The sequence below is a fragment of the Atta cephalotes genome, assembly GCF_000143395.1.
Source record: "Atta cephalotes unplaced genomic scaffold scaffold00018, whole genome shotgun sequence".
Classification (NCBI taxonomy): domain Eukaryota; kingdom Metazoa; phylum Arthropoda; class Insecta; order Hymenoptera; family Formicidae; genus Atta; species Atta cephalotes.
In genome coordinates, this window is record NW_012130082.1 from 4,300,851 (window position 1) to 4,314,705 (window position 13,855).

At 33.4% G+C, this 13,855-nt stretch overlaps 1 protein-coding gene across 1 annotated transcript in view; it reads right to left on the minus strand.

The window, feature by feature from the left end:
* LOC105618898 (cysteine-rich motor neuron 1 protein) overlaps positions 1-13,557 on the minus strand; it is a 45,572-nt gene extending 32,015 nt beyond the window's left edge. The window contains exons 1-2 of the mRNA XM_012200428.1: positions 13,412-13,557; positions 6,489-6,631 (exon numbers count right to left, since the gene is read on the minus strand). Of these exons, the coding sequence (XP_012055818.1) occupies positions 6,489-6,631; positions 13,412-13,557 (289 nt within the window). The remainder of the gene's footprint in view (positions 1-6,488; positions 6,632-13,411) is intronic.
* Positions 13,558-13,855: the final 298 nt, after the last annotated feature.

A 13,855-nucleotide genomic window follows, 5' to 3' on the forward strand; every position in this document is an offset into this window, starting at 1 on the left:
CTCTCTCTTCTACTCTCTACTTCTACTCTCTCTCTCTCTCTCTCTCTCTCTCTCTCTCTCTCTCTCTCTCTCTCTCTCTCTCTCTCTCTCTCTCTCTCTCTCTCTCTCTCTCTCTCTCTCTCTCTCTCTCTCTCTCTCTCTCTCTCTCTCTCTCTCTCTCTCTCTCTCTCTCTCTCTTTCTAGAGAATATTTTTCGTACCTGCATATATAGGGGTTACTCGCCTAAACGCGCACGTCATCGATGCACGAAGAAATCGATCAGCAGCATTGCGACGACCAACAGCACCCGTCACTGTAAAACTGTGTTAGTCCAGCGACAGTTTGGTGACCCGTCTGATTGACGTTCGTTTTTGAAATCTCGTGGCCCGGTTGATTCGTCGATTGCACGTGCATACAGTACACGCGAAACGCCGCCGGCGATAACGCTTCTTTTTTTTCTTCTTTTTTTTCCCGCCGGTTGACTCCGCGTGTAACGAGTCACGCGGCTGAATCAACTGCGATTCTTCGGTCGTATTTCAATACATAACTACACAAGGCATAGTATGTAACGAAGTTATTCCAGGTTGCATTCTGTTTGTTGTTGCGATACACATATTAGTTTTTTCTTTTTTTTTTTAGCTCTCGGGGACTGCTTCAATTTAGTGAAGCATTTTGTTGTTCATTCAGTTACAATAACCACGTTGTAATTTAATTAATAATTTCAGATCAAAAGAATACAGAGAGTCAGAGTTAATGAATAAAAATTAAAAACTCATGCTAAAGAAATGTTCAGGATATTTTATAAAAGTATTCTGAGAATTTATCTTATTACAAATGTTATAAACATCACTACTATTAATAGATTACATTACCACGTTAAGTTCATAAATATAGATGATATAATATACCACCTATTTTTGTCTCAGTGACATAAATAATAAGAAACTTTCATATATTTTCAGAATTTAATTTAAAATAAAAAAGAATCTATACATATTATATGTATATAATGCGTTTTAATTTTCTAGCTTATGTAATATTAATGAAGATTTAAATTATGAATATTAAAGGAAATCAGTCAATTATTTTAAACATAAAAATCTGTTTTTACATTATATTATTACCTACAGATAACGCATCGATAGAATTACAAATAGCTCTTGTCGGTTAGAAACTACCAGCCAATGAATAACTAATAAAGCAAACAACACGATGTCATATAAATGCAGATTTCACAGATGAATATCTGCATATCAGATTGTAAGTGAAAATAGACAATTCCTAAGTTATCGTTTTCACCTACCATTTATTTTACAAAGTCTAGAGCAATTTCCAGGCGGTGTCGGCTGTTACCACCATGACTTAAGCCGATTTCGCTACATGCGAAACTCACTGCCAGGCCCAAGTCGGCTAATCCATTCCCGCAGCGCGACATCACTAGAGGCGAGAGCGAAATCGGAAGCAATTTCATTTTCTAAAGACACGTACACGAGTTCGTCCTTAAAGCAGTCAGTCGCTGCAGCTCGCGTTCGCGACGTGCACAAAATTTGAGTGCGAAAGCGTGTCCTGTTCGTGAGAGGCGCCAAATAAGAACAGGGACTTCGCTGGAATTCATGATTCTCTTTCCCGGTTAAAAAACTTCGACCTCATTCACTGTACGATCTCAATGATTAACGTGAAAGCAGTAGGTTCTATAACGTAATTTAAAACGAGAGAAGATAAGATCCGGTCAACGTTTATAAAATTATAATAATTATTTAGATTTTGAGAATTTATTATCTTTTCCGTCATTCAATAAAGTACGGAACATACAGAATTAATAATAGAAATAAGGTGCTAAAATATAACACAAATTAGAAATATAACACAAATTAGAAAACTTTCGACCAAGAAACAAGGAACAGAAGAAGCGACCAAGTATTAAGGCACACAAAAGATCGAATCAGGTTAACTTAATTACCATCTGCTTTAAGACAATAATGAGAAGATAATTCACAAGAGCAGTTATTATTGCAGCGTTCCAAAATGCCGGTGTCAAAGTTCATCGGAAGTGTCGAGTTGAAGACAATTTCGAGTTTGAGTTCCGCGACAAGCGCGACAAGCGCGGCCCTTTAGTACCTTTCTGCACATGAAACAAGGATAGTTCCTCTACTTTGAGACAAGAGAACAGTGCAACTAATTTTACAGTACTGATTCTGTGTGAACAGCCATCAAATATACAGGAACGTCATCCGCGAAATTACGTATCAACCATAATGGAAGTGAATGTTAGGACTATATAATCTTGTACTATGTCAGAGATTCTGAAATTCAGTTAACGAGGTAATCGTAATTATCGTAAATAAATATAGTTGCTGATACATAAATCGTGCTTATTTTCTTTTAACATAAAAATATCTTAAAATGAATAAAATACATTGCGTCTACATTCAAAATAATTATGATATCATCACAAAGCTGGTTTTATAAGCTCGTCAGAGCTATGACAAGAGACTTATCTCAAAACATATTCGACACAAAATTATGACAATTGAAATGACATTAGATATATATCTTTTATGTTGGCGGTCGTCCAAATAGCAACGTTACATCAAAACGGAAGCATTAAACAAATATAATTAATTTATCGCGACATATAGTAGCACTCGATGCAAATACTGAATATGAAGTATCATAAATGTCAGGTATATATATCGTTCTCGAAACAAGTGCATTCATTTTCGCGTGTCTAGCCGTCATTGAAGTGTAAACGCCGCGAAACGAATTACCTCGCGTTTGTCTCTACAAATAGCGAGATTAAAGCTTTATTATTTGACAGAAAAATGTTTAAACGCAAACGTGGTATAGAAATTTTGGGAATCGAGACAAGTCAATATTTCCAGGTCAAATCTCCCGTTAAAACAGCCATCCTCGTTTTCACGCTGACTAAATCTAGGCACGTTGCTGTATTCCGACTGGATGCATGTCGTACTTATGCATGAATTGAGCCGGACACGCACTGCGCGAAAACGCAAAAGTGATATGCCACTAGTACGTTGTTAATGCAGGTCAAATATTGTCGATTTCATATTTCTGCCGCCCATCAGTTCAGTTTAAAGGATCGCCGATGTGATCCTAGCTAGTGGATCGAAAATTCATATGATTGCGTACTGAATTGGCACGTCACCATCGAATAACGGCATATTCGACGCGATTACTCTTATTGCCGAATCTGTTAATAAAATCCGAAACTGTAAACACATCAATATCCCCTTCAATAGTTGTCTCTCGTTTCTGACGATTATCACAATGATCGTAGAGTGACATAGATAGAAATGTGTTACACGAATTCACGCAATACGAAATATAGAATATTAAATAGAACAATTGCGCGTTTAGACATTTCGAGGATACACACACCAATATTAATTTATTCAGAAACAGATTATAATTATATAAATTTGCGATATCAATTTCAGTTTATTACTTATAATTAATGTTATTGTTATAATAATGTTATATTTTGTTAAACTTATTATTATTATTGTTAACATAGATTATTATTATTATTATTATTATTATTATTATTATTATTATTATTATTATTATTATTATTATTATTATTATTACAGGCACATATGGAGATTGACATTGTCACGATCTGTTTAATTCTAATTTATAAACACAATTATTTAATCAAATAATTGTAAAATTTAAATGAGAACACTTAATACTGTATTTGAATTCCTACGCTAATTAAACCCTTTTGCACGGACAAAGTTATTACAGAGAAGTTTAGCCCTTTGAAAGTGTAGAACATTTTTCATGAAAGTATTTCGCAGCCCTTAATTACTTCCTTTTCCAGTCTCTAAAATCGTCATTTGACTTGGAAGTTTGGAAAATCCGAGTTATAACAAGTTCAAAAATCATTCAATTAGATTCGCGAGCGGGTGGGATCGTTCGTTCCTAAATTCACCAATGATTCTGTTCAAAGAGTTAAGAACTTTCAAAGGAGCCAAAGGACATCGAGCCGATGGAAAAAAAAATGAGGAAAAAGAGGAAATACGCGGATTCACGGTGAAATTGAATGCCTGAAAAACGCGCATCTGCGACTCGATTATTCAATGAATTGGAAAATGAAAGCGAGCATCCCTTTCAGAGTAATTATGATGATACGCGAATAAGAATCGTTAAACATTGTTCTGCTTATATTTAATACTAGAACTAGAAGTTCTTTCTTAAAAAAAATTAAAAAGAAAAACTATAGCAAGAACAACTCTATAAGAAGAAGAATATCTCAAGATCATTAATCTATTTTCAAACGTATAGACAATTGTACAAAGTTTTTCAAACAAAATTGTAGTTTTTACTTTTAAATTTTTTCATTTCTTACGCAATAATAACATTGAATAACAATGCACAGAAATATATAAATCAAAATACAACTGATTACATCAAAATTGCAAAGTTTTAAAATTGCAAGAAAGAAAAGTGATGATATATGAGATATATTAATAATTTTAATTTTATACTAATTGTATTATTCTCCTTTATCTATTTCGATATAAATGCTAAGAAAAGTTACTATAGAATTTATCATTATTTACAGAGATAACAAAAAAGATCATAATAACGGAGAGACAAAAAATTAGCAAAGAATTACAACCAAATTTAATTTAGTAGCATTTTTTACTATTGTCGTGTAATCGAACTATAGAAAATAGTATACATATTTTTATCGAAATTTTACAGTAACCTTAATTAAATAGCTCCAGGAAAAATGGAATCATCATGTATGACTCGTATCGCAAAGATTCAAATATGCGTATATCAATAATAAATTCTTTAGATGCTGGTTTAGAGTTACTATAGAGAAATGGAAGGGTCAATACTTGGCACATACAAAGCATAGTAAAAAATTTCTAAGTGAAAAGTAATGTATCCATGCAAACGTGACTTTGCCTAAACTAACTTTTCCATTTGGAGAGTCCTATCCAAGTTTCAAAAGCCGTGACAACGTAATCTTTTTTTCCATGACCTCGATTGCTATAAGATTTTTTTAATTCGAGCAAACAAAAAAATTATGGAAATTGCATGAATAAAAACAAACGACATCGTCGTTTTAAAGTGCTTTGATACATATATTCAGATTCAGAAATACGAACACCTACCACATTGTCTAATACTCCGTACAGAATATTATTCACCTGCAACTACGAGTACTGTACTCATTTCATATAAATTATAAGCGTGGTTTACACACCGCGGAATATTAACAGCAGGAAATTTCAAAGTTTAGAACTCGCTTTGGATTGATATTACTAGCATCAACCTCGGAAATTGTAACTATTACATTAAACGAGTATTACATTTTCTAATTTAGAAAATTTATAATAATTATTGATTTTATCATTATGTCGCTCCATATATCAATGACCTCGATTGTTTTACCTGACCTTGCCACGTATTGGAAAAAGATAAAGCGAGTATGCGTGCTACAAGAAAAAACAATAACTATTACATAGGGGGAGAGAAAAACTTCATAATAATATATTACGATAATATTCTCCAATATATATATATATATATATATCACAGACATACTTGATTAATTAAATAAAAATATTACTAAATTTAAAGAATAATTTATATAAAAAATTTCAAATATTTGTTATTACTTCTCAAGTTTATTATCTACTAAATGTAAAATAAGTACTGTAATTATCTAATCAATGTTATACATTGTGCTATTATTGTACAGATAAAAATCGTGAAATAATAACTGCATAATCATCATTTGTCATCCATGATTAGTTTCTCTCATATCGAGCTATTCAATTATCTCCATGAATACCGCATAGCTTTACGATAGAGTATAAACCAAAAGGGATAATGAAACTACATTCATGATACAATCGTATCAACACACACGTATCTAGAAACATTATCCACAAAGATTTATTGTCAATTTTGAGCTTATTAAATGCGAATGACGTTACATTACTACTCACACGATAAGACAATCACTATTATATATTATTTCTGTATATTCATTATGAATACACGTTGAGAAATATATACGTGTAAAGAAATCCTTTCGAGGATTATAATAGAATTAACATATTACCACTAAAAGAATTAAATCTTGATAAAAGCCATGATATTTAAAACGTGCTTGAAATTTAACAAAAACTTCATGGAATTAAAAATGCAAACGTCTTTTTATTTTAGTACAACTTAATTTTAAAAGAATTAAAAATTCTCTGTATAAGAGCAAAGTTCATTACTGGCAATTGGTAGTATATTTTGCTACCAGTTTGTCCAATTGCGACAAAGAAACGGTATCGAGGATGTTTTTATTAGCGTTTCTATCAGCATTGTAATTGCAGTATCGCCGGGAATTCGAGATGCACACCCATATAAGTGCATTTGATTTTCATAATAGAATTCTCTCTACCGTTCTCTATTGTCTAATTAAATAAAAATGTTAATCTCTTTTTAAATAAAAATTCTCTCATAAATATACTTACTCGTGCAGACGCCCTCGTCCACTTCTCGACTGCGAGTTAGCAAATTCATGATTACGCATTGTAGACCGACAGCGCAGGTTCCCGAAAAACCAAAGAGACCGCCGCAAGGCTCGCCTTCCACACGCGCGCATACTTTGCAACACCTGCAGACACATAAAATCAATCGTTTTATGTACATATATAGGGAAGATATAGCTGTACACACTCAATACACAAATCAAGTCAGTTTACGCGCGACAGGCAACTTCAAGCTCATAAAATAACTCGAGCGAAAAGTTATAATTGGACTACTGCGTGTTATATGTATTTTTGCGTGGCAATAAGATTATACATAAATCCGATGTTTCATATGTTCACCTTTAGTATGCAAAATATTAGAATGAGAAAATAATGTATAAAAAGAAGATTTTACTTAATTCTCGCCGTTATATAAATTTTGCACATGTGAATGAAAATGAGAAAAGTTAGTTTTTATGCGATATAAACGAATGATATTATTAGTTGCTATTGTTACTTGCCGTGTAACGGAAATATATTCAGCTTTCAGCTTTACTTCAGAATCACTAAGATTCAATCTTTCTTTTTTTTTATCGACGAAAAACGAATAATAAAAAATTGTAATATACAAAACGATAAGACGAAATAAATAAAAAGTGGCTATATGCGCATTATAGCTAATTAGTTTACTTTGATTCGAATATACGGCTATTTGTTTTCTTGTAAGAAATTCTGCTGGCGACAAGGGGATACAAATGTTTTAAAATATAAAGCATTCCTTATATATCTTTCTTGAACTCACGAAACGAAAGGATTTCGTCTGTGTTTCTTTTCAAAATCAATTAGAACAATAATGTGAGTTTACATTGATTTAAAGTGATACAAATCTGTTATTATATTTGCCAGGAAATAAAAGTTTCGAGTATCAGTTTAGCAAAAACTTTCTTTAGCCAATTATATGTAAATATATAAAAATGACATACATTTTGAATAAATTTATCATAAAAATTTTCACATTTTAAAACATTGAAAAAACAATTTTATTGAAGTGTCTCTATAAATTTAGCTAGGTACACATCTGAAAATAAATTTTATTCGACTATTGAAATAATTATGTAGGTCTCTCAAGCTGTTTATTACAATGTCAAAACTTTTTGTAGCATTGCTCATCACATTGAGTTCTTTGAAAATTATTTTCATCCAACAAAATTATTTACAAATCTGTATCTATCTACATTTTTAAATATTATTCCTATTAACATTAGCAATAAACATTTAGCTTAACCCGTAGTCTTTTTTGTTTATTTATTTCAATTTTAAATTATTTAAGCTGTCTATATATTGTTAATTGTTTATCTTTATTAACCGAAGTACCATCGCAAATCAAGTTCGAAGCTGGTCAAAATATTTAATATTTCAGTAAAATCGTTTTTTCTCCATATGAAAATAGAATAGGATTTTAAATATCGTACTTTGGCGTCTATGGCCAGATTTAACATTTAATATTTTAAATTCATTTCAAATTTTATAAGAACAGGAGGAAAAAAGATTCTGCTGAAAAGCTTAACTAAATAGTCTGAAAATAATTTTGCTAAGCCATCAAAAAATAATTATGTAAAAAAATTCAAGTATGGTGAGCAATACTACAAAAAATTATAACATTCTAGCTATTAAGCTAATTAATTTGAATTAATTAATTTATCCTACATAATTATTTTAATGGTTCAATAAAATTATTTTCAAATTTAGCTGAATTTTTAGACACTTCAGCAAGATCATTCTTTCTACGTGAATACGTATAAAAATACATATTTATTACTATCGAATTTATTATAACTATCAATTGTTACAATATTTGTAATCTTTCATAAGACATCATGAGATTTAGAATCCGATGTGTAAATCCTTGTGCAATGACATTTGCATTTTTATTTTGAAGAAACTTGACTTGAAGCGAGATGTAAGAAATTGAGAAGCTTCTACATATTATGCAAGTGCATATCACTTTTGCGAGCGGCACGCTCAGCAGCACGGAGGATAGTCTTACGAAGTTCTGAGAGAAAAAAGAATGGGAAAGAATTTCAAGGTGCAGCCCGCGGCGTACCACACGGAAAATAATCTCGCGGAAAATTGTCAACTGCAACCAGGAATTTTATTACGCCGTCCCAGCAGCAGCAGTGAGGACGAAGGGTGTCTTTCTTCTATGTATTCCTTGCTGCTTTCCGTGAAACAATTTACTTCCATATAGCTTTTAGTCCAGCACATTCTTATAAGACACAAGAACGTAACTTATAGGGAAAAAAGATATCAAAAGATTAAAAGTTAATATGAAAATACAACAATTATCATTGTAAACTTTAACTAATCAGCGATATTGTAATTATATTAATTCTATTATAAATATATACATACGATTATTGTAAAATTATTGTTTTAAATTTTTAAAGCATTTCTACGAATCTATATATTTTTATTTCCATATTCTTTAAAAATATTTTAAATATCAGGAAATATGGCTTTGTTGTGTTTAAAAGCATACCACAAATGCGTTTCATATTATTTGCCGTAATTAATGTGTAATCGCTTTTAGGTTGATAGATCGGAATAAACCTGGAAAAAGATTAATGAACTGTATGCTTTTAGTTATGCACTTGTGTTTGTATGACAACAAAAAAAAAGGATAATTTGTTCTGTTTGGCAATTGCTAATTCGCATATCAGCTGCCATGACCAACAATGGCATTACATGCTAAATATTTTCCGATAAATTTCCGATACACTGCTGAACGCGGAGTTTCACTCCGCGTTCCACATACCCTTTCGTATACAATCATTATTTCATGGAAAAACATGTAGTCGTATTTGCCGATTTCCACCAAGCATGAGTTTCAAATCGCATGGGCTGATAAGAAAATACAGTTTCTCTTACCTAATAGTCGCGAAAACAATGCGGGCCTGAGAAATATCACAAAGTGTATGTCAGCTTTTTTTAGCAACTTGAAAGTTTCATTCCTTTCGAACCAAAGAGATAAAAAGTGATTACTTCTCTTTGTCGTAAATTTGAAATAAAATCGCGATATCTGATAAAAGAAAGACAACGTTTGACAAAAATTGTTCGAATGCAACGAAAAATAATTGCAAAAAAAAAAACACTCGCGAATAGATACTACAACGCTATAACTCTTCAAAATACATTTTGTAAAATACATCAAAAAGTAATCGTTATATTTGAAAAATGTTGCATTATTTAATTTACTTAGGGTCCAGAATACGATTGGGTTTTCCTCTATGATGGGAGAGTGAAAATTTCTATAGCAATACAATCTGTAACGATGTGACCCTTTTCAATACGAAACGATGAGATTGCGTTCGATGAGATTTGCGAATATACCCGATTCGCGATATTCGATCATGCATTGTACCAGCCAAAGCCGCAATCGAGACAACGATACGAGATTCAGATTCCAAACGATCTGAAACCGATGTTTAACGTTATACCGTTTGAATGTTTACGAGGAGAAGAGAAATTTCATTGAAATATGTTACGCGCGAACTCTATAGTGAGTATGGCAGTTGCATCCGCGAAATTATATGTGTCTCTCCATCCCTTATATCGCGAGATCGAGACATTGCATACAAATGAAGCAATATTGAAATGCAAAAAAATAATGTGTGTGATATCGATGTTGTCTTTAATGGCGACACAAATATTAACACTGTGATATTACTTGTCCACATCGACAAGTCTTATTGACGTTCAGAAAATTTGCATAAAATGACACGCTCATTATACGTAAGAATTTGACTAAAATAAAATTTTTCTCTCTTCAAACTACCTCGTCGCCATTGAGATCACTCGAATATCTTTCAGTATCGAACGTTTCAATGGCTGTCGTCGCTGTCGTCATAACGGTCTTCCGCCTATCCTTCTAAATCGCTAAAATTCCCGTAAGAACTTCTGGAAATTCCACAGAGCAATAAACGTTAGATACACCTATTGAATTCGCAAAGGTCCTTCTCAGAAAAGATGCTATAACTGTTCGAGACCACTCTGGAAAAATCTTTCTCTACTTCCGCGCACGCGTGTCGCTTCCTTTGAAATTCAATTCCGACGTTCTCGAATCAGCATATTGTACGTATCGACGCGCGCGACTGTATTATAGTGCATATGCTGAAATATCGAGAAAATACACAGGGCGAATAAGACCAGGTACAGAAGGTGGTTGAGAAGAATAGCAGAACGCTTGGTGGCTAAACTATTGAATTGCGTAAAGAAGATTTACGTAGATCTTATATGAATTTCGTAAAGAATCCACTTTTGCAATCCAAGTATTGTAAAGTATCGTAAAATACGAGTAAAAATCATAAGGCTTTACTAATGATATGAATATCCATCTATATTCTCCTCAACGAAATTCACATTCGCATCTCTTATTTGAAGATTTAATCTAACGCATAAATCACAGCTCGATCTCAATCCACAGTTCTCGATTCGGCACGATTCTTATTCGATTCTCGCACAAGCATCAATCTTTGTCTCGCACTTGAAAAGCAATTACGCTGAAATTGTTCATCTTACGAGTAACTTTCTCGATCGTAAAAGAAGAAAAAAGGAAAAGGAGAAATCTCAATCTCAACCGCACATTTCTAACGCTTCGAGTAGCTGTGAGGAGAGCGGTTTGAAGAGTCGTCTTATCCGCCCTCTACTCGTGAATATAGAAGAGATGAAAGGCTTTCTAATTGCGTATTATATAATGTACCTAGCCAAAGTACTTGAAATGGCTCTGAATTGTCAAAGTTACCTTGCAAGCACACATCTAATAGAAATATTTAATCAAGATTGACTTACATGGATATCTTTGTATAGAGATATTATCGCTTTTACGAACCCTTTGCAATGTTAAAGCTTTCGGTGCACATAAGTTAAATGTTCAAAAGAATTTAATTTCGCCGAGTGTGTGTGTGTGTGTGTGTGTATATAGCGCATGTACGATATCCATTCTCCTATATTTATTACGAAGAAAAAAATCTAGTTCATACATACGCTACTCTTACATAACATTTTCTAACATTATTTTGCGCAGCGAAGAAGTTAATCTTGCGAATTATCGCGTTAATCGCAGAAATAATGTTACTTTTTTTTTCTTTTATCTTATATGCACAAATATTTGTTAGCCATTCACATATTGACACGCGTAATTAATCTGATTTTATAATGTGTCATTATCGCACTTATATGAAGCTGCCATCGATCGCGCTCGCGAAATAGAATTTATCTTGGTACTTTCCTCGCAAATATTTGTTAAAGGGGATGTAACCTATACATTCGCTCTCTACACTAAAAAAGGCGGTAATACTCGCGAGATTGTGGTTTACAACATACTTTATCACGCAATATGATTGCGTATTGCGATATGTTGCATTTTATGTATATCTGCATTAAATAATGCAGCTTTTATTTTACTAATAATTAATGATAGCATTATTTCGTCGCGAATACAAACATTCATGGCATAAATGTAAATTATGATAAAATAAAGCTTTAGCGTGTAATAATAATTATATAATAATATAATATTATTTCTTCAAATTGCAAAATTTTTTGAATCTCTCTCTCTCTCTCTCTCGTAGTAAATATACTTATTAACTTTATTATATATTATTCTTAATGTTCTCCATTTACTAGCGCGAACCTGTTCTGCATCAGGTTGTTTGTACGGGTCATAAAACACAAGTGCATACCTAAACTTAGGTGCATGCCCCACCTTCATTGGAATATACAAGGTGTCTAATAAATATTGACGCAACGTTCGTGTGAATAGAGCGGACTAAACTGAGTCGAAAAATCTTATACTATTTTGCAATTTTCATTTGCATTTGGCGGATACGTGCTTATTCGACGATTTTTAACGTAATTAATATCTCGTTAATCATCGCGAAAATTGCAAAATGGTACAGAATTTCTCGACTCAGGTTAGTCCGCTCTACCTGCCCACAAGCGTTGTGTCAATAATTATCAGACACTCTGTATATAATGTATAATATATAGTATGAATATGTATAATAGCGTAATAATGTCCGCACGTCTGTGTGCGTGGGTGGATGAAAATAGACCCAAGGGCATCGCGTGTCGGCCGCATGGATATCAAACACGTCGATGATAAACGCTATCGTATAGCATTTCGAGGCTTCACCATCCTTAGTGCATGCATGCCTTCCTCAACATGCGCGCGATTTATCTTTATATAGGTAACACTACCCTCGCTGTTCTTCAAATGAGTCGCTAACGCGAAAATGCAATTCGCGCACGAGAGGAGATGAAGGTGGATGAACAACAAAGAAGGGTATTTTCTCGTTACCCGGAGAAAAAAAACGCAGGTAGCGGGGGCCTTATTGTGGCACGCGTTTTAATTGCTCGCTGTACTCGGAACTAATTACAACGCGTAGTAGAACACAATTGTTACTACGAAACACAAAGAGTCCGACTGTATACAGTTTCAAATTGAAAATTATGTTTTTGCACAGTATGACATCTTTGCAGTAGAGAAGACGCAATTAGTATGTAAATATTCGTGATGTGCCAAAAGTACGATGCATTTATACAATAAAATTCGATATATTTTCCTTTTTGATAATCGAAATTTATTAAAATACCTTTTATATGGTATGGCACAAATTTATATTTATTGCTTTGCCGCATATCACGAATAATTGAACTGTTCCAGTATTCTATATATAATATAATCGCGATAGAAAAAAATCGATTAAAAATAATAAACCCGCTGATATCCTGGAAGAAAAGTCTTCCTAACTAAGGGGATAAAAAGCGTGCAAGTCACATTCCAAAGCAACTCGTTGGTATTTCAGTATCGAGCCGGAGCTTCTCTTTGGAGATCTCTCCGAGCGGTGAGGGTAAACGTCGCCTACCTGCAGGGATCCCAGGTGAGGCCTCCGGGACAGTCCTCGTCGGTAAGAATGTCGCACTCCAGCGGTGAGCACACACACGAAAGAGCTCTCGCCACCGCGAGCGACAGTACAACAATGCCGCCTAAGAGAAGCAACGGGGCCCTCATTTTGCTCTCGTCCCTCTCGACGGCCTCCCCGTCGACGATTATCCTGGTGTCCTCTCTATTCTCCTATCTTATATCTCTTCGACACCAATTACGAAACGGACACGAGGATGTCCATTGTGCTCAGTTCATCCCGAAACGTTTCACGCCACAACGCGTTAGATCTTCGATTTGTCACACACGCACGATAATAAGCCTTCTTTCTTTTTATTTCTCTCTCTCTCTCTCTCTCTCTCTATATATATATATATATATATATATATATATATATATATATATATATATATATATATATAGAGTA